This window comes from Microcaecilia unicolor, chromosome 1 (genome assembly GCF_901765095.1).
Source record: "Microcaecilia unicolor chromosome 1, aMicUni1.1, whole genome shotgun sequence".
Classification (NCBI taxonomy): domain Eukaryota; kingdom Metazoa; phylum Chordata; class Amphibia; order Gymnophiona; family Siphonopidae; genus Microcaecilia; species Microcaecilia unicolor.
The window spans coordinates 205,531,442-205,557,857 of NC_044031.1; the positions used below are offsets into that span (position 1 = coordinate 205,531,442).

Here is a 26,416-nt window from a genome sequence, read left to right on the forward strand (position 1 = left end):
ATTGGCTGAGGAGAGATGGGCGCCTTCGACTGATAATCGAAAAAAGAAAGGCGTTTTTAGCGCGAATTTGGGTCACTTTTTTTGGACCCTTTTTTTCCACGAACAAGTCCCAAAAACGTGCCCTAAATGACCAGATGACCACTGGAGGGAATCGGGGATGACCACCCCTGACTCCCCCAGTGGTCACTAGCCCGCTCCCACCAAAAAAACCCCAACTTTAACAACTTTTTTTCCAGCCTGTATGCCAGCTCAAATCCGCACAAATCCGATGCATTTGCCTGGCACAAACCGTATTATCGAAAAAAAAGATGGACACCCATTTTTTTTTTTCGAAAATACAGTCTGTCCCGCCCCTTCACATACCCGTTCTCGGACTTAGAAACCCATGGAGATGGGCGTTCGCGTTCGATTATGCCCCTCTGTGTGTTACACTGCAGAGAGGGGGCATAGTGGGGAAATGGTATGATACTAATGCCCCTCTGAAACAAGGCAGCCAGATTTCTCCCTGGGACACCATGCGGCATGCTCTCTTCTGTCCTCAGCCATACTCTTTGACACCTTTCTGAAGATCTTTACTGACACAGTGACAGAAGATAGATGGTTCTATACATGCAATTATGTCAGGGAATTCTGCTCTCCTGGAGTGTAATCACTCTCTCACTTCTTCCCCTGGCACTGACAAACAACTCCTCTGTGCCTGGTTTACTTGCATACACTTTGAAGGCAAGCAGGAAGACGGGGGGGGGGGGGGGGGGGGGGGGGACGGGGACTGAGCATGTTTAGTTTAGTCTGATCACACTATCTTCCCCTCAGAAAGTAACATGGTCATGCTACTATTGATATTCCTTCCATGACGGTACTAAGTTCTAATTCATCACTTTGTAAGCGAAATATTAAAGTGCATGTTCATTTTTTCTGTAAAGATATGTTAAAGCTGTTTTAGTAGAATGTTTATTGCAGCGTTTTTCAACTGGTGTGCTGCAGCTGCCCCCTAGGTGTGCCACGAGGATCCCCTCCACAGAGATACAAGTTGCATCTTCCACCCATGCCCTCCACCACCTGCCCAAACCTGCATTTCCACCCAGGACCCCCACCCCCTAAGGACCAGAATCTATTTTTATTCCTTTCCTCCTCCCCTGATGCTCTTTCAACCTTCTCATTCAGTGCCAGCAGTGCCAGCGATCAAGGAAACAGGCCGATCCCGGAAGCTTTCTTTCTGCAGCTCCCACCTCATCTGACGCAACTTCCTGTCCCAGCGGGGGAGAAGGAATGGCATAAAAACAGTTGCTAGACCTGGGGGAGTGGGTGCGGGTGGAAGATGTTGGTTCAGGGGGGCAGGCAAGGGTGGAAGATGCTGGTTCGAGGGGGGAGGGGCAAGATGCCTGACTTGGGGGGGGGGGGGAAGAGGAGAAAAATACTGCCCATCAGCTGAGCTGACCATAGCAGACAGAGAAACAAAGACGTCTGACTACGAGGCAGGGAGTGAGAAAGATGCTGGGGAGGGGGAGGTGATCCGGACAGAAGAGAGGGAGATTGGATAAAGTAGTGAGAAAGAGTGGGAGAGAGGCTGGAGTAATGGAGGAGAGAGAGATGCTGTGGAGGGGGAGGTAGCTGAGCAGAGGATAGAGTGGGAAAGACGCTGGATCCAAAGATGAAAAGAGAAGATGCTTGTCCTTGGATGAGGGGAAAAAAACGGGACACTAGAAGGGGCAGGGACACAGGGGGAGGGATGGGGAAAAGTGGGAAGGTGCTAGACAGGACACAGAGGGAATAATGGTGGACATGGAGTCTCTGGAAAGAGCCAAAGATGGGACTCAGGGTTAGGAGAACAGAGCAGATGATGACTGGGAAGTGGGGATTGAGTTGGGGAGTGTTTGTGGGGGGGGGGGGGGACTATGGATGGAAGAGATGGAGAGAGACTTTTGAGGGGATAGTGAGGATCATACAATTAGTAGGTAACAGTGAGGGTATGTTGATGATTTGGGAGAATGAGTGAGGGTGTGAAATGTGGGAGGGGGTAAGAGAGGGGAACTGTGGAGGGAAGGCTGAGACATAATGTGAATGACCTGGTAGACTGGAGAGAGGATGAGAAGCATTGAAAAGGGATGGGAGTCCTGAGAAGGGGTATTAGAGGAAGGGGTAGTGTTACCATATGGCTCCAGAAAAAGGAGGACACATTGATCCAGTCCGGGTTTTGCTTCAGTTGAAAGCAATGGACGTAAAACCCAGACTGGCTCAATCTGTCCTCCTTTTTCTGGAGCCATATGGTAACCCTAGGAAGGGGGGGATCTCTGAAGGGGTTGAGTGAGGGTGGAAATGGGGTTATAAAGGTGGTGAAAGAGAGGCAATATGAGTGGGGTGGAAAGTAAGAGATTAAAAGCATGGCGTGGAGGTAAGAGAAGAATGGAGAGACAGGGATGGAGCTGGAACTGGTGAGGAGATGAGATACAGTGCAGGGTAGAGGTGAGAGAATAAATTCCAAATGGAAATGAAAAAGGGCACGGACAGAGGAAAGCAGAACCAAAGATTGGGAACAAGACGACTGTAATAATAAAATTACCAGACCACAAAGGCAGGAAGATTTTATTTTCATTTTAGTGATTGAATTATGCCTGTGTTGAGAATTTACATTTGTTGACTTTATTTTGCACTGTCAGGAATGTCAAGCCTCTTAAGACTTGTTAACTGTAAAGCCTCAATATCTTTCGACACAAATCGGGAGATGGGCGTCCTTCTCCCAGAGTCGCCCAAATCGGCATAATCAAAAGATGATTTTGGGCGTCCTTAACTGCTTTCCGTCGTGGGGACGACCAAAGTTCACGGGGGCATGTCGGAAGTATACTGAAGGCGGGACTGGGGCATACTTAACACATGGGCGTCCTCGGCCGATAATGGAAAAAAGAAGGGCGTCCCTGACGAGCACTTGGCCAACTTTACTTGGTCCACTTTTTCTTGCGACTAAACCTCAAAAAGGTGCCCGAACTGACCAGATGACCACCGGAGGGAATCGGGGATGACCTCCCCTTACTCCCCCAGTGGTCACTAACCCCATCCCACCTTAAAAAAAACTTTAAAAATATTTTTTGCCAGCCTCTATGCCAGCCTCAAATGTCATACACAGCTCCCTGACAGCAGTATGCAGGTCCCTGGAGCAGTTTTAGTGGGTGCAGTGCACTTCAGGCAGGCGGACCCAGGCCCATCCCTCCCTACCTCTTACACTTGTGGTGGTAAATGTGAGCCCTTCAAAACCCACCACAGACCCACTGTACCCACATGTAGGTGCCCCCCTTCACCCCCTAGGTCTATGGTAGTGTTGTACAGTTGTGGGTAGTGGGTTTTGGGGGGCTCAGCACCTAAGGTAAGGGAGCTATGCACCTGGGAGCAATTTGTGAAGTCCACTGCAGTGCCCCCTAGGGTGCCCAGTTGGTGTCCTGGCATGTGAGGGGGACCAGTGCACTATGAATGCTGGCTCCTCCCACGACCAAATGGCTTGGATTTGGTTGTTTCTGAGATGGGCGTCCTCAGTTTCCATTATCGCTGAAAACCGGGGACGAACATCTCTAAGGACAACCTAAATGTTGAGATTTGGGCGCCCCTGACCGTATTATCAAAACGAAAGATAGCCGCCCATCTTGTTTCAATAATACGGGTTTCCCCGCCCCTTCACGGGGACGTCCTGCGAGGATGTCCTCAGCAAAACATGGGCGCCCAATTCGATTATGCCCCTGTATAGGCCCGATATTAAAGGTTTGTTCTCACAGAACAAAATGGGAGAAAAACCTTTGTGAATCACAGCTGAATGAGAAAATACAGAAGCATTTCACACTGGAACAGTTTAACATACCCTCTGCACCAAAATGACAACTGCACAATTCATATTCAAAGTGAAAAACTATTGCAAAATCTTACAGCCTTTCATTTAAAAGTTATAATTAAAGGACTGTTTGCATGCTTCACCTCACATATTTCACTTCATTTAGGACAATGTAACATTCTCGCAGCTATTATCAGGGAGACAATTGGTTTCTTTTGTACGTTATGATACTCAGTATATCATTGTCAATTCCAGGTTATGATCTCTCAATCACTGCTTATGACATTAGCTTTTGGTCTTCAGAGAATGCCAAAGAAAAATCTTTTGTACCTTTACTCCCTGAAATACATTTAAGCGACATATAATCACATTTATGGAATATTTACTAAACTGCAGTAAGGTTTTAAAGTTGCTGCTGATAATGGCCAAAATTATCAAGTGATAACTGCCAAATCTCTGCATTAAGGGGTCCTTTTACTAAGCTGTGGTAAGCACTAGCACGTGCTTATTGTAGGTTAAAATGCACTACCACTGGGTTTGCTCAGGTGTCCCATGGTAGTTTTTGCAAGTGTGTGTGCTACCCACGTGCTATAAAATAGTTTTCATTTGTTTAGCACTGGGATCAGATCTAGGGGAGGACAGTAGCCATGTTCTGTGTTAATCGATTAGTGCAGTTACATTGCATGCCGTGCGCTAACCGATTAGCGCAAGAGCCTTTACCACCTACACAACAGGTGCCAATAAGAGCTCACATGGTAATGGCCATATAGTAATGGGAAAATTAGCACATGGCCATTATTGTAGAAATAGGAAAATTGGCCGTTTCACGGCAGAACTAAAAGAGGCCTTAGTGCACGTGAGAGACCTGCACCGGGGTTAGCTATTTTTACCACTCCTTAATAAAGTGACCCTAAGGGAGTAATTCTATAGGCCGGTGCCCTGATGCTGCCCAGTGAAAGTCTGTTCTATAATGGCATCTAGCCGCTTGGATTTCATGATAGAATACTAGAGCAACCCAGTATTGGGGCATCTAAACTTTAGATGCCTGCAGTTACACCAGCCATAGACCTGACATAACTGTGGCCAATGGTGGCCCTACTGTTAGGTCACCTGAGGTGGGGGCCTCAGGTGGCACTCTTGTGAGGCAGCAATGCCCTCCCACCCTTCTCTCCCCAACCTCCTTCCCCGAAATTACCTTTTTCTTTTCTTTTCTTGTTTTTCAAAAGAAGGCAGCGGAAGCCAATCCCATAGGCTGCCCTGCCCCGGGTCCCAGCCCCTTCTCTCTACTGCAGGTGGCCCACCTCCGAGAAAATAGGAAATTACATCAGAGAGGCGGGCTGCCCGCAGTAGAGAGAAGGAGCCTGACTGGTGACAAACTAAAAGCACTAACGCGCCTCTACTGTGGCTTAGTAAACAGGGCCCTTTGAAAATACATTAGCCCAACATTTATTAGGAAACTCCCTTAGCAAACACTTTGCACCATATGCCTTATTTTGTCACAAAAATGTAATCACAACTTTATCTTCTTCGCTAAATGCTATTTTGCTAAAATGGAACTTAATTGTCACTTCCTGAATGATGTCATTTTGAAAGCAGGGATCATCCAGTTTTTACAGCATTTTGTAGTAACACCTGTCAATAATAGTAGTAATTTTTTAATAATAATATATTTGTTTTTGGATTATTTGGAAAAATATTGGGGTCCTGTTTTTTATTGACACCATGTAGAACTGTAAATATTAGTGCAAGTGCATCACCAACATTTAAGACCCAGGCATTATGAGGCTCAATTTCAAAAGAGAAAAACATCCAAAAATTGGCATAAATCAGCATTTGGATGTTTTTCTCATAAAAACATCCAAACTGGTATTTTCAAAACCAGTTTTTAGATTTTTTTTTTCTCTGAAGTCCATCAGAAGTGTGTTCAAATCACAAAAGGGCATGTCAGGGGTGTGTTAAGGGCGGGATTTTGGCGTTCCTAACACTGGACATTTTTCTGCCATATGGCCAGGGCTATAAGTTGGAGGTTTTGCTCTAGACCTGTTTTATTAATGAATAGGCCACAAAAAAGTGCCCTAAATGCTTAAATGACTAGATGACCACTGCAGGAATAAAGGAATAAGAACCCCTTACTCTTTCAGTGATCACTGACACCCTCTCACCCTGCAAAAATGTAAATGAAACAGTACATACCAACCTCTATGACAGCTTCAGCTGTTATGGCCAGTCCTATTAGAGCAGAAAGCAAGTTCCTGGAATGGCCTAGTGATGGGTGCGGTGCACTGTAGAAAAGGTGACCCAGGCCCATAATCCACTCTAACTATTACACTTGTGGTGGAAAGTATCAGCCCTCCCCCCCCCCCAAAAAAAAACCTACTATACCCACTTATAGGTGACACCTGCAGCATAAGGGCAATTGTAGTGGTGGATAGTTGGGTACAGTAGGTTTTTCATGAGTTTTGAAGGGTTCATCATATAATAGAAGGGGGTAATGGTGAGATCTGTACCTAGGACCTTTTATATGAAGCCCACTGCACTGCTGGGATATGTGTTTGGCCAGTCTACTAAGAATGCTGGCTCTCATACATCCCAGCGGCTTGATTTTGTGCTTTTTTTTTTTTCACTTGGATTAGTTTTTTTTTTTGGGTGGGGGGGGGGAATGGTCCAAAAAGATACATGTACTAAGCACAGCATCATCTAGAAAACGGTCATTTTCAAAGAAAAAAAGGTAGATTTTTTTAGTTTGAAAACTATCATTTTCACTACTAGATTTTTGGATGCTTTCAGCAAAATGTCCAAAGTCAGATTTAAACATCATATCAAAAATACCCCTCCACATCACTCAAGAGCAGGAGTAAATGTTAGAGTGCACTTTACACATGCAGAAGCATCTTTTACAAAATATGTGCATAAACTGAGACCACACATGCCCCGCCCACACTCCACCCCTGTGAATGCCTATTGTAAATGTACATGCTGAGTTGCACCGTGTACACCGCTAGGCTTGGCCTAATTATATAAGAGTCCATTTACACAACTAAAACAGCATTTTAAGCACAAAAACGGTCTATAAAATGACCTTCTTAATGTGCTGCAACTACCTCTATGTTATCTATATGGTGCAGTCCCCACTCATTTTCTGCCTTCTTTTGCATTAGCTGTTAATGTGGACATTAGCACAAGCAGTCAATGCACTGCATTAACTGGTAATTTGGCACCCACATTAACTGTAGCAAGCTTTAAATGGCACAATATTTGATAACGCTGCTTAGTAAATAGGTCCCTTACTGTCAGGGCTAGACCATTTCTTTGTGAACAGAAGCATGATGGGGGCAGACTCAGATTTAACACAATTGCCACAGGTATGATCTTATCTCCAACAGGAACTAGGAGGATCATAGTTACAAGCAATATTTTGTTACTTGCTAAGCAATTCTCTTCTAGCAACTACTGTAATTGCTTTAATACAATGAGCTTAACCTCAAAGGAAACCCCTCCCCATTGTACACTGGATAACTAAGTATATAAAAAAAATTATTCAATTGGAATTATAACTTACTGGAGCAGATGGGTTTTTCACAGTGATGCTGGGAGTTGTAGCACGAAGAGCTCCACTCACTCCATGGTAATACTTGAAACATATTTTTGTTTCAGCTGAAAAAATAAAAAGAGAGAGAAAGAAAATGATTCCTTAAAAACCTATGTTCCACTTAAGCAAGATTCTTCTCTTTAGCATCTCTTTCAGCACCTATGGCACTGAAATGCTTCAGGAGGCAAGGAGACTTCTGGAACGTTTCATTACACTAAGTTTGGGGAAATTGGTATATTACAGTTTGCTGCACTATAGTCCCAGTATATGGATTTATATTCCTTTTTTTATATTGGCAGTAAAATGCCCATGAGATGACTTGCTAAAGTTATTCCTTACATGGCAAGCATTAAGGTTTAATGAGCCTCAACCATCTCTGGACAATCGTGATGTCTTGATTTGCAAATCAGATTAGTTAAACTGTACAGCTATCATGTCTGAAGCTGTATTGTGGCTGTTTCTGTTTCTACATAATCAGGCTACATGAGCTTGTACTGTCACAGAACAAAAAGCCCAGATTGAATTGCGTCTGTGTAATTTTCTCCGCAGGAATCTTTACATCTCAGCAGAAGACAGCTTTAATACCACCTGGGCAGTGAAACAGATGAGGCAATAAAATGGAGGATATTGCTGTTATAGCAAATGGAGACAAATAACTAACCACTTGCTTTTTTGTTCTCCCTTGTTGTGTTTGTCAAATGCAATTTTCAGTGAGGAGGTTTGGCCTAACAGGAGCCACTGCTGAGGCCTAATGTAAGAGGAAATATTACCACAGCCACCACAACCCACAGCCAGAGAAGACACCAAGAGGAGCCATTGGCAAAGCTGGGGCCCAGGGATACCCTCTGGGGTGTAGAGGAAAGGCTGAAAGGAGAAAGAGGAGTCATTGAAGGAAAGAAGTGGGTAAAAGAGGCTAGAAGGAAGGGGAAAAGAAAAATAGAGCTGGGAGAGGGGGAAGAGAAAATGATGAAAGGAAGCTGGAGAAAGAAAAAAAGCATACAAAAAACCCCCCAAAGAAATAACAACAAAAAATGGAAGACAAACCTCTTCCCCTCAAAAACAGATAAATAAAAGTAAATTATAAGGAAAAAATGCTTTCAAATAGTTTTCCACCATTTATTTGTTCAATTTATTATTCTTTCATCCAAAAGGCTCATGACATAAAAAGTCTACCTTAAATTCCAGTAACCAATAATATCATGCAGTCCAGAAACCAACACACAATACAACCACAAAATTATATACACCCTAAGCGGTCAATATTCAGCCAGTGGCAGTCAGCATTTTTCATGAGCTGACTATTGCCAGCTACAGTAGACCCAGATACTCAATATTGGGTTGTGTCCAAGCACTTGATATGTGCTGACACCAGGGCTTAAGTGGGTCCTGGCCAATATTTCAGCTACAATCTGCATAAGAGACTTATGTAGGTCCTGATTGAATATTGGCTAAAACTCATATAAGGAGTCATTTTCTTTCTTCTTCCCCAATTCCGATCCTTCCTGAGAGAAGAACCTACCTCCGAATCTCCCCCCATCCTACCGATAGCAAATACCTCTGCCAACCCCCCCCCCCCCCCCACTCATCCACCTACCTGAAGGCCTACCTTTAGCTCCCTGGTGGTCTAATGGAGTAGGTTGAGTAGGAGTGAACCCTATTTGCTCCTGCCCCTGGAAGCTTCAGCTGTAAAATGACAACCAAAGATTCTAGAGCTGGTCTCCATATGGAAGGCTGACCTTTAGTGTTAGTACCACAAGACTAACAGAAACGAAGGACACAATTCCACACCTCAAAGTGCAACACAAGACAATGGAGATGTCCAAGGAGACCAGAGTGTAGCCAAAGGTGTCTTCAAAAAAGAAGTTCTGTTACTGCATCCGCTCACATAGATATGATAAAAGAATACAACATCACTCGAAGGACTATATGATTTTCTACAAGCCCTTCAAGTGATCTTGTATACTTTTATCATATTCATGTGAGTGGATGCCAATAAAAGAACCAATTTTTGATATTTAAACTTGTTACTGTGATTACAAATGATTTGAAAATGGAATTTGATTGCCCCTCTCTTATGTAACCTGAACGCAAGTGATAGGATGATTTTGAATTATGATTGATTGTCTATGGGCCACACACTTTTATCAGTCTTCAAGATTAAAACACTGACACCATTTTATTTTGCAGATCTCACGGAGTAAGCAGATGACTGGGTTTAAAATGAACCATGAAATAGAGCTGAAAGCCCTGGAGCAGAGACTTCTCAAAACATATCATGCCAGCTGAATATAGACTGACACAGCAAAATAAGAGAGATGGCTGAGAGGGAGGCCGGTGAGAAGCAGGTTACAATAATCAAGACAAGAGGTGATAAGAGTGTGGATAAGGGTTCTGGCAGAGTGCTCAGAGATGAAGGGACGGATTTTGCTAATGTTATAGAGAAAGAAACGACAGGTTTTGGCAATCTGTTGAATATGAGCAGAGAAGGAGAGAGAGGAGTCAAAGATGACCCCAAGGTTTCGTGCTGATGAGACAGGGAGAATAAGAGTGCCATGCACAGAAATAGAGAAAGAGGGGAGAGGAGAGGTACCACGGCGGTAGTGCCGATTAGACATGTGCTACCCGCACATTAGCCCTCCTGCGCCTTTGTAAAAGGGCCCCTGAAAAATTTGATTAACAGATGCAAAAGTTTTAATATGTATGAATCACCTTTACATACATTAATTCAGAGGTTTTAGGTGCATAAATTCAATTAGTACACATTCTTTATGCACATTATTTTTCCCCCCATTTCTAGTGTAAAAGCTGCTCTATCTCCTTTTTAAATACCGATGCCAGCAGCCTGGTCCCACCCTGGTTAAGATGGAGCCCATCCTTTCGGAATAGGCTCCCCCTTCCCCAGAATGTTGCCCAGTTCCTAACAAATCTAAAACCCTCCTCCCTACACCATCGTCTCATCCACGCATTGAGACTCCGGAGCTCTGCCTGTCTCTTTGGCCCTGCGCGTGGAACAGGTAGCATTTCAGAAAATGCTACCCTAGAGGATCTGGATTTGAGCTTTCTACTTAAGAGCCTAAATTTGGCTTCCAGAACCTCTCTCCCACATTTTTCTATGTCATGTACCAAGACAGCTGACTCCTCCCCAGCACTATCTAAAATCCTATCTAGGTGATGCGTGAGGTCCGCCACCTTCGCACCAGGCAGGCTAGTCACCAGGTGATCCTGATGTCCACCAGCCACCCAGCTATCTATATGCCTAATGATCGAATCACCAACTACAACGGCTGTCCTAACCTTTCCCTCCCGGTCAGCACTTGGAGACATATCCTCGGTGCGAGAGGATAGTACATCCCCTGGTGGGCAGGTCCTGGCTACAGGAGTATTTCCTACTTCACCAGGGTGATGCTCTCCTTCTAGGAGACCTCCCTTCTCCAAGGTAGCACAAGGGCTACCAGACTGGAGATGGGACTTCTCTACAACATCCCTGTAGGTCTCCTCTATGTACCTCTCTGTCTCCCTCAGCTCCACCAAGTCTGCTACTCTAGCCTCAAGAGAACGGACACGTTCTCTAAGAGCTAGGAGCTCTTTGCATCGGGTACACACATATGACATCTCACCAACTGGGAGATAAGCATACATGTGACACTCAATGCAAAAGACTGGATAGCACCCCTCTCGCTGCTGGACTGCTGACTCCATCTTGGTGTTTTTGAGTTTTTCAATAATTTAAAACTTGCTACAGTATTAAGGATATTAGCCTAATATAAAAGTGTCTTTTAGTTTATATAGTATATTGTATGATTTATTTAGTGTTTCCTTCTTAGATGGTAATGAAATGTATTTAAAACTCTGCAAGAGCACTCCTTGCTTGTTACCTTAATTAAAATAACTGACTATAATTGAAGAGTTGTCCTAGGGGTGGGTGGGAAGACTAAACTAGATCCTGCAGTGCCTGTTAGATTCTATCTGTTAATGCTGTGGTACAAAGCTTTTAAAACTAAGTGGAAAAGCCTATGGAGATTAGTTGTTAAAATTTGCTTTTTATATTTTTATTTTGCCTAACATTAACCTACAATTCCTCCTTTAAACCCCAATCTTTAAGTTCCCAAAGCACAAAGCAAAGTAGTGTTCACTTACAGGAGAAATGTCCTATTCTCTCAGAACTTCTCAGAAAGAAGGTTCAGTGGGACCTTTCCTCTTTATGTATTTGGACGTCTTTTGTTTGAAAATGAACCCCCCCCCCCCCAAAAAAAAAAAGGACGTCCATAGTATTTTTGAACACAAAAGATAGACATCCATCTTTTTTGAAAATGACCTTCTTTTCTGTTCAGAATTTGGACATTTTTGTAAAACATCCAAATTCTGATTTAGATGTTTCTTTAGAAAATGCCCCTCATTGTGTCCTCATTACCAGCAGTAGTCCTTTCTAAGATGATACATGAACCAATGGTGGCTATATACTGGTTGAATGCTCAGCAGTCTATTCCTATGAAATGCTATCATAATTTTTTTACAAGACAAAGAGCCTGACATAAGTTATACTGGTGGTATGAGCTAGGCGGTAGATTTGGGGATCATACTCACAGTGGAACAATTTAACGTAGCCTACTAGCTAAGGACTCATTAACACATAATGCTTTACATGGAGAGATGCACTATAAATTCCTTTTATGTCTCTATATCTCACCGCATAGGGCCTTTTTGGCGAAGTTCAGATCTACACCTAATTGTCTGAAATGGGATCACTCTCACACCAGTTTGGGTCATATGTTCTGAACCTGCCCCTCCATTCAAATCTTTTGGTTGGCAGTTGTATCAAATGTATCTTCCCTTTGGTGATGGCGGAGGAGGCCATATGCTCTTGGTTTATTTAGTAAGGTTGGTTGTGCCCTGCCAGCACCTCAGTGATACCTGGGCTTTGTCCATCACTCAATATTAATGTGTAAGAAATGTATATTGTACTACTATATGATAGTGGAAGCCCCAACACTGGGTCAGTGGAGGACATTATTGCTACAGCAAGCAGCCATGCAGTGATGTAGGTCATGGAAATGAACTCAGTGTCGGGCAAGAAATTCCAGGATATATGGGAACCATTTTGGACTTCTTTGATATCTGAAGCCCGAAGTCACCTCCTCAATGGCTAAGGTGGGGACCTTGTCGAATACTCGTGGGATGATGTTTATCAGGGGTCACAGAAGAGGAATGTGAGAGTGGGTTGACGGGTGTAATATTTCTAATGTACCCAGTCAATGTGATACTGGTGAATAAACATGATTATTAAAAGATAAAAGATAAAACATTATTAAGAAAAACACTATATAAGTCTCCATAGAGGCTTTGAATATCCTAGAACCTGGCCTTTATAGCTGCCAATGCCCAATCAGATATATGCATCATATATTAAAGAAAATCAAGTTGCTGAATCCCTCTTTCTGCTTAGGCAGTTATATTAATAATTTCTGGGGAAAGATAGCAAGAGAACAAAAGAAATTTCACAAGTATATTTTTGAAGATCTCTCTAAGCTTGTTTGTACAGCATAAAGGTTATGAAAGAAAAACTCTTTGTGAGGGAAGCATTTTTAATGGCAAAAATTCATGCCGGAGACTGCAAAAACCCTGCTGCTCATGAAGTGGAGATTAAAACTGTACATGACTATGAAAACATGTCAGCAGTTCCTGAATGTTTAAAAGGCCCATTTCTAAGCTCTGTTCACAGAGCAAGATGTATTGTTGTAAATAGAGTTGCAGTGGGAAGAACATACCATGCAGGCATGCACTATTTGTTTGTCCCTTTAACACAATTATCCTTTTTAGATAACCATGTAGAAATCAGTGTTATATCTCAGCTAAATAAAGTGTAGGGGTGTGTGTGTATGTGTATGTGGCAGGGGAGGGGGGAAATGTCATTGGGAAGGATGGGTAGGGTATGAGGATTTATTGTTTGGTGTTGTTATGCTGGTTTAGTATTGGGAGAAGCCTGAAATCGTAATATTGTACTATATTGTTGTAGGCTCATGTTATAGCAGTATAGAGTACAAACAGAGCTATTTTTGAACGTAGATATGCCTTATAATTTGATAATAAAAGGTTCTGAATTCAATAGTGTAAATAATGTCTAACACACAGTGCAGACCAAGTGGAATATGTAATATGCTTAGGAAGGAGATTTGTTAACATAGCAGTCTCTCTTGCATTCACTGTGCCTCTAGATTCATTTTGTTTCATTTTGCTTGACTCATCCAAGAAAGAATTAACACCTTGCGCCCACGGGTAAGATGCCATAAACCAGTGGGAATGCAGATGTGGGCAGGAAAGTTAAAAATAAATTACAGACTGGAAATGACTAATTTCTATGCACTTTTTGTAGTATGAAAATGTAAAACCAATTACAGTTTTGTGTTGTGTAAGGTCATCACTGCTAGCTTAGAAATGGCTAAGGTTCTTCCTACTGTATAATCTATATTTCTGAGATCCAGTAAAAGAATTTTACATATAAAGATTCAACAATCTTCCAAAATCATGTGTGAATTCTGTCTTATATCTTATATCTTATTCAAAACTAATTCTCCCAAAACCTCAGTGATGTTAATCACTGCAACTTCAACTGCAGTGATATAATTAACATCAAAATCTTCATTGGTTCTTACACATTAAACATTCTATATATTTTATATTTTTTTGAAAACTTTTTTTCACTTATCTCATCTTATTTTATTGTTTTGTCGGACCCAGGGGAAAGTTGTCCATCATCTAAACTCACCCGGTCTTTTCATTAGCGTCAGCTCAGCAAAAGAAATTTAATAGCCAAGATGGCGCCAGCGTTTTTTCATTCACATTAAATAACAGCTGATTGATGACTCATCAAACCCCGCCCCCAGGGCGTTCCACCAGCAGCAAGGGATCTCCTAAAAATGCTGCCGGTGGTAAGGTGGAACAGTTTAAACTAGATTAGAGTAGTCCATTCAATCTCTAAATTTAAACCTTTCGGTGCCACTGTTTGCAAAGAGAAAATATGGTATTGCTCTCTGAAGTTCAATAAATTTTTTAATGTTTTAATGTTTTTAAGGTTCTTCCTAGGCAGCAGTACCAGAATCTTCAGCACACTATCGGAGACCTTTTTCTAACCCCAACACTTTCCAAAACAAGGAGCTGTATCTTCCTTCCTGAGTGGCAGGATAGGAGGATCCATCTTCTGGAGGAAAAACAGGGCTCCTATAAATACCAGCCCAGCGAAGAAACTTTGTCTTTGGCTTACAGCCTTGAGCTACTCCTGAAAGAGTACTTCGATATGTTCAGGATGGTAGCCAGCCAAAGCAGCTTGATGATGCTGCCAGTGGCCCACAGGAATGTTGGAGGATTGCCGGAGGGAGGAAGGTCGAGGGAGATACCAGACCGGGAGGGTCGGCAGGAGGAAGAAGGAGACATGCTGGACTATATTGGGAGATGGGTTGGAAGAAAGGGTAAGAGATTCGTTTCCAGACCATTGGAAGGGGAAAAATGGAGAGAGATGCCAGAATGCAGGAAAGGGGGAAGTAGGACAGAGATGACAAAACATAGGGGTGGGGAGAGAAAGATGCTGCACCGGAGAGGGAGTTGAAGAAAGAGAGAGCTCAGATGAGACAGTGGGGGATAGAGGGTAAATAAGGGACACATATAGAAGATGGATGGTGGACATAGAGAAGAAATGTCAAAAGGATAGGACATCCTGGAAAGAGAGTTTAAAAAAATGAAAAAAGCAGACGAGAGAGACACTGAGACCAAAGCAATGCTCAGACAACAAAGGTTAAAAAAAGTATTTTTTCTGAATATATTAATTGTCATATGTCAGCTTTGGGAAATGTGCATTTCTGATATCTTGCATTTTAGTTTCTATTTCTGTTACTAGGATAGGTTTTCTTTATAGATCTGGAATGTGTTTGCTTTTTGCAGGGTTTGTTTACTGGAGTTCTGAAGGAGTTCCTCCTCCATTCCTTCCAACCTCTGTCCCCACCACCTAGGGAGAGATGGTGTTATAGGGATTCATCTTAATTTTTCCACCCCAGGGCCCATTCAGTCCTAGTTATGCCAATACCTCAAACCAATTTAGTACTCTTTTGTACTCTTCCAGTAATACCAATTCAAAATATTGATTCCAGTTGTTAAAACTAGCCAGATTAGATGACAATATCTTAAGATGGGGGTGATAACAATGATTAAAATTGATTAACATCAATTTTTCCTCTAGTGGTGTATTTTTGCCTCACCTGTTTATATGTAAGTATTATAGCTTTCCACTTAAGAATGAATCCCAATAAAAATGTTTGGACCATATAACAATGAAGAAGAAATTTCAGGAAAATATTTGATTGTTCAACAAATTTTGGTTAACTTACTAGAATTTGCAACCCTGAATCAAAATATAATCTTGCAATATTTCTTTTTTTTTTTTTTAATTTATCAACTTTTATTTTAAACAAACTCTTAAGAGTCACAGACATACAAGCAATTTCAAAAATCCTTCAACAAAAAATTTAAATAGAAATTATTTTTCTTTAACTATCGACCATAAAATTAAGGCAATGATCCAAGATTTTAAAGAAAATACAAAAAGATAAAGTAATAGTTGCTGCTACCAAGAAGCATCTCTTCCCTTAGCCTATCTAGCAGTTTCGTCTGGTGACCCAACTGTTACATTAACATCCTCTTTAGAGACCAAAAAAATCTATCAGTTGTTTTGGGTCAAAAAACTGAAACATTTTTGTTTGATACACAATTCTACATATGCAAGGAAATTTTAAGATAAAGTTAGCTCCTATGGCGAGAGTTCTCAGGCGTAGTGCTAAGAAAGCACTTCGCCGTTTCTGAGTTTCTCTCGCCAAATCTGGATATAACCTTACTTTTGAGCTCAAAAAAGTTGATTGTAAGTGCCTAAAGGAAAGCCTCAAAACAGCGTCCCGGTCCATTTCTAAAGCAAAAACAACTAGTAATGTTAATCTTTGAGTTACAACCTCCAATGAGGATTCTAAGAAGGATGTCAAGTTCAACTCGTTCCCTCTATTGAGTTGAGAGGTAATATTCTCCGCACTAGTTCTATTAGGCAAATATTGTGCTCGTACAATAGGGGGTAAGTTTTCACTCGACATACCCAAAGTCTCCATCAAATATTTTTTTACCATATCTATGGGGGAAATCAGAGGAGACTTAGGAAAATTCGTAAATCTTAAATTTAATCTTCTAGATTTATTTTTCAGGTATTCCAAACGTCTTGCCATATAGTCTCTGTCCTTAATCATTCCCTGATTAAGGGCTTCCATTGTTTGCATTTTTCCTCCAATTTTCTCCAAGTTGGAAACTGTATTTATAATTGTTTGTGCTTGCTGGAGGGACACACTGGATAATGTCTTTATATCTGATGAATTTCTCAAAGTCTGTTGTTGTAAAGAGGCATGCATGATTGCAGTTAGGTCCCAGAGTGCTTCTAAAGTCACCACGGGAGGTTTTTGAATTACTCCCGATTCTAAAGCCAAAAGGGGGGCGTTAATAATTTTTCTCAGGTTACTCACGGTCTCTTCTTCCACCGTAGCTGTTCCTGAGCCTTCCAACGGGGAAAACGGGTTCCCTCGCTGCGTTGGTCCCACACTTTCTGGAGAGAGCAGCGCAGACCTCGTTTCTCCTTCCAATCCTCTTGGTTGCGGGGGCCCCGTGCGTTCGACGGGGCTAAACGACACCCCATCATGACTGCTGGCTGGCCCACTCACGCCGGTCCCGACAGCAGGGGAAGAAGTGCTACTCGGTCCCAGAAGCACCCCATATCGCTCCAGCGTCGGCTGATTCTGAAGGTGGGTTCCATTCGGTGTAGAGGGAGGCACTCGAGTTTTCCCTCTCCGCTTCCCCATAACTGGGAAATCAGTTCCTTCTGAACTGCTATGCTGTGCTCAATCAAGCGCGTCTGGTGCAGCAAATGATCAAGCAGCCATCTTGGATCCCAATCTTGCAATATTTCTGTCATCCATATAGAAGCATGTCATGTGGCATTGGTCTCAAAGTCAGTGGCAGAATAGGTTATGAAATTATCTGTTTTTTAGAAGAAAATCCTAAAACATTTCTCAAACAGAAATAACAGCCTGTAACATGATCTTTCTGTTCCCTCTCCATATCATTGGGACAGCAAATAGAATGGATGGCTGTGAACCTTTGATTCAAGCTCACATGGAGGGGCATAATCGAATGGGGCGCCCAAGTTTTCATGAAGGCATCCTCGAAGGATGGCCCCGCGAAGGGGCGGGGAAACCTGTATTATCGAAACAAGATGGGCGTCCATCTTTTGTTTCGATAATATGGTTGGGGACGCCCAAATCTCAACATTTAGGTCGACCTTAGAGATGGTAGACCTAAATGTTGAGATGGTCAACCTTAGAGATGGTCGTCCCCAGTTTTCAGTCATAATGGAAACTGAGGATGCCTATCTCAAAAACGACCAAATCCTTGCCCTTTGGTCGTGGGAGGAGCCAGAATTTGTAGTGCACTGGTCCCCCTGACATGCCAGGACACCAATCGGGCACCCTAGGGGGCACTGCAGTGGACTTCACAAATTGCTTCCAGGTGTATAGCTCCCTTACCTTGGGTGCTGAGCCCCCCAAACCCACTCCCCACAACTGTAGATTGTAAGCTCTTTTGAGCAGGGACGGTCCTTCCCCATGTTAAACTTGTATAGCGCTGCGTAACCCTGGCAGCACTATAGAAATGCTAAGTAGTAGTAGTACATCACTACCATAGCCCTAAGGGGTGAAGGGGAGCACCTACATGAGGGTACAGTGGGTTTCGGGTGGGTTTTGGAGGGCTCACATTTACCACCACAAGTGTAACAGGTAGGGGGGGATGGGCCTGGGTACGCCTGCCTGAAGTGCACTGCACCCACTAAAACTGCTCCAGGGAACCTGCATACTGCTGTCATGGAGCTGGGTATGACATTTGAGGCTGGCATAGAGGCTGGCAACAAATGTTTTTAAAGGTTTTTTTTAGGGTGGGAGGGGGTTGGTGGCCACTGAGGGAGTAAGGGGAGGTCATCCCCGATACCCTCTGGTGGTCATCTGGTCAGTTTGAGCACATTTTTGAGGCTTGGTAGCAACAAAAAATGGACCAAGTAAAGTCGGCCAAGTGCTCGTCAGGGACGCCCTTCTTTTTTCCATTATCAGCCGAGGACGTCCATCTCTTAATCATGCCCCAGTCCCACCTTCGCTACGGTGCCGACACACCCCCGTGAACTTTGGTCGTCTCCGCGATGGGAAGCAGTTGAGGATGCCCAAATTAGGCTTTCGATTATGCCGATTTGGGCGCCCCTGAGAGATAGGACGCCCATCTCCCGATTTGTGTCGGAAGATGTATGTCTTTCTCTTTCGAAAATAAGCCTGATGATGTACAACAAATATGGGGACCCAAACATTTGTCTTGCTCGCCAGCTTTACATCCAAAATACAGTTCATAGTCCTTCTTCACCAGTGGAGTCGTGGTTTTTCTTTTCACCTTCAAACAGAATACACCGCAAATGTAGCACAAAATTACATTACATTAAAGGACATTTCTATCCCACATTAGCCATAAAGTTCAATGATGCTTACAGAGCAAACATCAACAGATAAAATGAGCAAATACTGGACAAAAACTTCATCTAATGAAACTTATAGCACAGAAATGAAGTCTCATGATAACGTCAAAAACTTTCAAAATAGAAAATAGTTTCACATTTTCCGAAATCTACCATAATTATCAGAAATTCATAACTCCAAAGGTAGAATATTCTACCATTTTGAAGCTTAAAAGGGAAAGCATGATGCTGAATGGAATAATTTGTATATAATTTTCCTACAACTGGGAAAATAAAGAGGGAGAAATTTCCTAGACTGTGTGGCTGCATTCATGTCTACCAAATTTATTAAACCTTACATATAGCCAGGTGCAATACCATATATTATTTGAAATATAGACACACAAAGCTTAAAAACTGAACGTGCCTTGACTGGTAATCAATGCAATCTTACCAATGAAGGTGAAGCCATTTCAAATTCTGATACACTGTGAATCAGATGAGCAGTGATGTCTCAAACCATCTGAAGCTTTACCAACAAAGTATTTTTACAAATACTATACACAATATTACGATAGTCTAACCCCCCTGTTTACTAAGCTGTGCTAGTGACTGCCGCATTGCAACGCCGACATAGCCCATTCAAAGTGAATGGGTTGTGTTGGCATAAGTGCACCACCAGCTGCTAGCACTGGTTAGTAAATGGGGGAGGGGTAAATTAGTAAGCACCAGAGACAGAACTAACAAATGACAGGCTTCTGTTGAAATACAATTTCTTATCCATTTCAATTTCCACAGAGTTCTAAAAGCCTGAGGGGCTCCTTTATAAAGGTGTGTAAGGGCCTACGTGCATCCAGCTCACACCATACTGACATTACCAGCCGGCTGCCGCATGCCCCAGGCGAGAATTTAGAATTTGATGTGCAGCAAAAACATGCAGTAGAAAATATTTTCTATTTTCTACCGTGGGGCACCTACCCAGCGGTAAATGGCAGTTGGCACGCACTACATTCTTACCACCTGGGTAGCATGTGACATCTTCCTGCTGAGTCAATGGGTGGTACTAAGGTCTCAGGCCGAAAATGGATGCGCGCTGGTTTTCAGTTTGTTGCACGTCCATTTTCCAGCCTAGTAAAAAAAAAAAAAATCCCCTTTTTCCATACACAGTACAATAAGGGTCCAGCATTCGCCAAAAACACGCGTCCATACTGCTACTTCTGCTAGAAGAAATACATAAAAATAGGGCTAAATGACATCATAATATATTTAAACTGACTGGTGTTCATTTAGTAATGATGTCAAGTTGATGCACATGTGTTGTAACACATTTTTAGAAAACCGTACAGTATCCAAAAATCATGTTGTCCAGTGTAATAGGCGACCAACAGATATCAGTAGGGTAAAGATTCTGAGTAGGTTCTGCCAAAAAGGCAAAAACATCTAATTGATGTCCCTTCTCATATGAACTATAAAATTTAAAACCTAGCGTCTCCGAGAAATCAATAAAATCTGACACATTAGGGTCTTTTAAGTTTTCAAAGTGTAGATTAATGTCTCCCAGCAATATACAGTATTTAAACTTCAAAACAAACTGAACAATAAAATCAAAGTACTTGTGTATCTAACTCAGAGGTGGACAACCTTGGTCGAGGGCTGCAACCTAGTTGGGTTGTCAGGATTTTTGCAAAGAATGTGTATGAGATTTATTTGTGTGTACTGTTTCCAATGTTTGTAAATAGATCTCATGGATATTTATTAGAAAAATCCTGAAAACCTGAATGAGTTGCAGCCTTCGAGGATGGAGGTTTCTCACCCCCGATCTAACCAGTTTCCCCACAGGAAAATACACCAACGAACTCCTCAGATGACTCTACAACACCTTAGAATAGCGCCTACCTCTTACATACATAAATGCACTTGGGATAAATTCAATAAATGGTACCTAAAAAAATTGGCACCAAAAAACATAGCATTTAGCTCTATTTCTATTCTATATATGGTGCTCAAAGATAGGCAGCATTTATACAATAGCGGTTAGCGCCAGGAAGTTCAACTACTTTTAGGCATGACCATTTACACCAACAAAACCTTGGTGTAGATCTCTATGCCTAGGTGCAGATCCCCTTTATTCTATAACAGTGCGGATAAATTGTGGGAATACCCCCGATCTGCCTATGACCCTTCCATGGCCGCACCCCCTTTTTGGATCTGAGGATCCAGCCATGTCAATTTACACATGTAAATTTTAATTAATGCCAATTATCACCGATAATTGTTAGGACCCAATTATTGGCACTAATTGGCTTGTTATTCAATTAAATTTTGCACACAAATTGGGCATGCAATTTTTAGTGCCTTTTATAGAATTTGGGGGTTGGTGCCTAATAGTAGTCACCAAGTTATAGAATGAGGAGCATAGTTTGGGGGACAGTGTACCTCTTTCTCCTATCCAAATTTCACTCATCTCTCATGTCACCTATTCCTGCTGTCTTCTATAGGATGTAATAGTGGGAATGATTGTTTTATTTTGGTGACAAAAAGGGAATGGTGTTCCTCTCCATTCCCCTTTCCATTTGGGAGTTTACTAATTGTTCCTCCCTGATCTATAACTGCCAAAGAGGTACAGTTTTAATTTTTTTCAGACCATAGCATATATATACTGCTATAACTCTTTCATGCTCCCCAGTATCCTTCCAATATAATAATGTATTAATCCTGCTGACTACAGGGCTGGAGGAGAAGGGGAAAATACTAGCCACTCCCTACCCTTGATCCAACCCAGCTGGCACAGAAACCTTTACTGAAACCTTGAGCAATTTTCCAGCCTTTGTGTATGTAGCTTAACTTCAGTCCTCTGTCTCTACTTGTTCTTGGTTTCCTCTCTGCCTTTATGTTCCTTCTCTTTTCAAAATTCTCTTCCAATCTCTTCATAATTTTTCTTTCCTCTATGTGTGTTTGTCTCTCTATAGTTTATCTTCTCTCACCTCAGTTCCTTCCAGTCTCACACTTCTTGCCCTTTTCTCTCCTTCATGTTCTCTTTACCATGAGCTCCCTTTCCTATCACAGTCTTTGACATGGTTGTGGCTGTATCCCATGCCTACACTCACCTCGCCTCCTGGTGACCAGGCCCTGTGGCTGCTGTGGACTGCCTTCTTCCTGTTTCCCAAACGTGTTCCAGAGATCATTCCAGTCCTATTCTGATGTTCCAGCATTCCAGACTTGCTTTGGTGCTCTTGCAGCCAAGCCTTGCCCTGGTGTTCCTGCTGCCAAGCCTCGCTTTGGTGTTCTTGTAGCCAAGCCGTGCTCTGGTGTTCCTGCTGCCAAGCCTCACTCTTACTTGTGACATAATCAGTAAATGCCTTTATTAAGCACCTGGGAACTTCCAGGTTTTGCCCTTGCAACAGAGGTCTTCAGATGAGTTTTCATCTGTGTGTGTTTGTTGCAGTTCCAGCCCTGCTAGTTCTTGTCCTGCCAGTCTTCAACTTCTATTCCAACTCTGCTTGTTCAGCTTCAGTTCTAACCCTGCTTGTTCCTGCCTTATCTGTCATCAGCTTCAGTTCCTCCACTGCTTGTTCCAACCCTGTCTGCTTTCAGCTTCCCTTTCAGTCCTGCTTGTTTCAGTCCTGTAAGTCTTCAGCCTCAGTTCCAGCCCTGCTTGTTCCAGCCCTGCCTGTCTACAGCTTCATCTCCAGTCCTGTTGTTCCAGTCGTGCTTATTCCAGCCCTGCCTACTTACAGCTTCAGTTCCAGTCCTGCTTGTTCCGGTCCTGCTTGTACCAGCTCTGTCTGTTTTCAGCATCATTCCCAGTTTGAGTGGTTGGCCTGATGCTGCCGGTCGCTGGCAGTAGCCCAAGGGCTCACTACTCCTGACCCCATGACAGTCTTTCCTTCAACTCTTCTTTTTCCAGTCCCACACAGCTATTCTCTAACTTCTTCAGCTCCTCTTTCCTCTGCAGCTTATACTCCCTCTGCCTAATCACCTCCCTCTCTTCCAGATTATGTCCCCTTTTTCGATCACATTCCATGCCCTCCTTGAATTTCTCTCACTCTCACAACCAATTTTTACTCCTTTTTCTCAGCTCCACTTCCAGACTCTGGCTCTATCACAAAGCCTTTCTTCCCATTACGGTTCCTTTCTGCCCCTTCCAACACTTCCCAGTAACTGCTTTGATTTAAAAAATTTTAAATATATTTCAAGTCAACACTTGTTACAGCAATACAGAGATTATATTCTGAAAAGAAAACTAAATAATTAAGTAACTATATTTAAGTAAATTTGAATTTACAAGGAGAACACAAGAAAAGAAATTATTAGTAAAGAGAAGGCCATAAACTGAATAATCTGCAGTCATTTATAAGCATCATGCACTACAATGATCAAATCCCACTGGAGATCTTCTTAGTATCTAGGAAGTGTTGAGGGTCAAAAAATACATATTTAACTCCTAAATAATGTATAATACATTTATATGGATATGCTAGTAAGAATGATGCTCCTAAAGAGCATGTTTCAGCTCTCATAGCCTGAAAGAATTTTCTCCTATCCTGTGTACTTTCAACAACATCAGGATACAACCACACCTTCTGACCACAAAATAAACTCTGTGAATTCCGAAAAAAAACAGTCTCATAACTGAATTCAAGTCCTCCTCGAATACAAAAGAGACCAGGAGTGTCATTTAATTCACTACATCAGACAAAGAGACTTCCAAAATAGCAGACAAATTTTGCAAATCCTCCATTCAAAGCTGAACCTGACCTCCTGCAGCTGGCTTTTCCCCCTCCCTGTATTTTTTTGAGGTATCAGCAAATAGTACACTTTATGCAAAGGAGGAATAGCTGTAGGGGAAATTTTTCAAAATTTCCAACAAATATTTCTTAAAGAAATCAACAGGGGACATTCCAGCCGGAGGTTTAATCTTCTATTAAAGTTCTCAAACTGCTCCAATCTCTGGTTAATCCTAATATTTAATAATTGCAGCAACAGAGCCCTTCAAACCTTTAATATCTGTCTTTGTCTTACTTCCCAGTAGCTCCTTTCAATTTCCCTTCACCACTTCTTTGTCTCTTTGTTCCTCCCCCCATGTTTCTCAGTCCTTTTCACCTTAATTGCTAAACATATTATTTTAGTAGCACATGTAAAATTATCATGCATTAATGGTGCTTGCAATGACATCTAGAAAAACATACTTCTACTTTATTATGACATTACTGATTGCTAGAGAGAAAGAGTCCCCACTGTGACCAGTACTATAATCAGGGAAAGAGGTTGGTTTTAGAGGGAGCTTTCCAGGGGTATAAAACCCTGAACACAAGCCATATCTGTGTCTTTGTCTTCTTGCCTCCTTGGCCAATGACCTGCATGTGAAAGGAGAGTCCATCTATCCCATAGGCCCTAGCCATCTAAACCCAAGCAAGCACTGGACATCTATAAGGAAAAACCTAGGAGCACCTAGCAGTGGCTGCTTAAGCTCTGCACTGTGACTAGGACAGTGGAAAGGGGGAATCTGCTGCACCCACTCCTGGGATCAAGGAGTAAAGGAGAAGTTGGACGTAGCTGTGTATTTCCAGCAGGGTGACCAGGACCAATTAAGCACCACTGAATATTGGCGACCAGCCAGCTCAGCATATTTTAAGACTGCAGGAACCTCTCCTGACTGCTTAAACCACACTGAATATCAATCCCAGAGTATCTTTTTCTTCTTTTGGCTTTATTAAAAGACAGCTTTCCAAATGTCCTGTGTACCCCACAGTCAGGTTTCCAGGATAACCACAACAGATATGCATGGGATAGATTTGCATATATTGGAGAGTTGGCGTATGCAAATATACCTCACGCACAGTGGTGGTCCTACTGTTAGGCCCCCTGAGGTAAGGGCCTCACACGGCACTCTTCCTGGAGCAGCATCTCTCTCTTTCTTCCTCCACCCTCTTCCCCAAGTTTACCTTCTTTTTCCATTTTTCAAAAGTCGACATCAGCAGCGATTTCCACTGGCACCGGCCTCTTCTCTTCATTGTGGCCCACCTCTCTGACATAATTTCCTGTTTCTTCAGAGGCGGGCCATAGTAGAGAAGAGTCTGGTGCTGGCGGCAGGACAGCATATGGGAATCCCTGCCACCGCCGGTTTTTGGAAAATGTAAAAAGAAGGTAAACTCGGGGAAGGGGGTAGGAGGGAGGAAGGGAAGGGGGAGATGGCAGATCTTGGCCTGGGGGGAATGGCAACTCATCTCTGCTTCAGGCGGCACCTTGCCTTGGGCTGCCCCTGCTCATCAATATTCATAGCAGATATCCTGAAAGCCCAACAAGCTGTAAGATCCCCAAGACAGATTTTCAAATCATGAGAACATCCCAATTTAGACAGGATTTATTTTTTTTTTTTGCCTTTAAAAATATTAAACTGAGCAAATCCTGTACTCTGGAATACGTTTATTGGCAAATAGTTTGATGCATTCATTGTAGAGCCTTAATGTAGTTCAATAGCAGTCTTAAAATAGAACTGTATTCAGAAATTCTCATGGGGAGCAGCACTTAACACCCTACATGAACTGAAGCGCTTGGTTTTAAATGGATATTTTAAAAATTATTTCAGCTGCCATCCCCGTTGCTTATCTTTATGACCAGGTACCTTCATGCTGATAAGCATACAAAAAGATATTAGATGCTACAAATGGGCCTTACCATATGTGGTGTCTTTTATGACACTCATCCTAGCCTGTTTTTGGGGGTTTGTTTGTTTGTTTTTTTGATGAGTGGGAGAAAAGGGGCTAGGTGGATGAGCAGATGTCAGGAGGAAAAGAAATGCTGAAAACCTGAATATTTTAAAATCTCTTTTAAAATATTCAGAAACACAACAACCTCTGCTAAACTATGGCAGGTTCCCATGGGTAAGTTGCTAGTATCTGCTTAGTATTTATGAGGAAGTACCTTTGATTACCTTCAGAAACCCAATAGTACCCACCTCATCAACATGTGACAATATAACACGTTGAAGATAAAGCAATCATTTTGTATAAAGCAAGTTTTACTAGTTTTAATACACAATGTGTTAGAGATCTGCACTGTCCTTAAGGTAACTGCAGGGCAGATGCTGACCATACCCCAGTTACTCTGCAGGCATTGCACTTACAATGTCATAATTTGTGTACCTAAAGTACAGTAAATGAAAAGCTTATTGAACAGGCCCCTTAATGAGCATTAACTTATGAATTAAGGCATGTTAAATCAATTAATGTGCATTAAGGGAGTAATTGTATAACGAGGCACTTATATATAGGCACCTAGATTGGTGCATATTCTCTAAAGGAAAGAAGGCATCTAATTTCCTTTATAAAATGCTAGCATAATTGAGTAAATACAAGCATTTGTGCTTAGGTATCTCTACCATCTCCACAACCTTCCACGGGAGGGCATTCCAGATATCTACCACCTGCTCAGTGAAAAATATACT

At 42.3% G+C, this 26,416-nt stretch overlaps 1 protein-coding gene across 1 annotated transcript in view; it reads right to left on the minus strand.

The window, feature by feature from the left end:
* HECW1 (HECT, C2 and WW domain containing E3 ubiquitin protein ligase 1) overlaps window positions 1-26,416 on the minus strand; it is a gene marked incomplete at its 5' end in the record, with an annotated part of 389,530 nt that overhangs the window by 307,388 nt on the left and 55,726 nt on the right. The window contains one exon of the mRNA XM_030203827.1: window positions 7,374-7,468. Coding sequence (XP_030059687.1) covers window positions 7,374-7,468 — 95 coding nt within the window. The remainder of the gene's footprint in view (window positions 1-7,373; window positions 7,469-26,416) is intronic.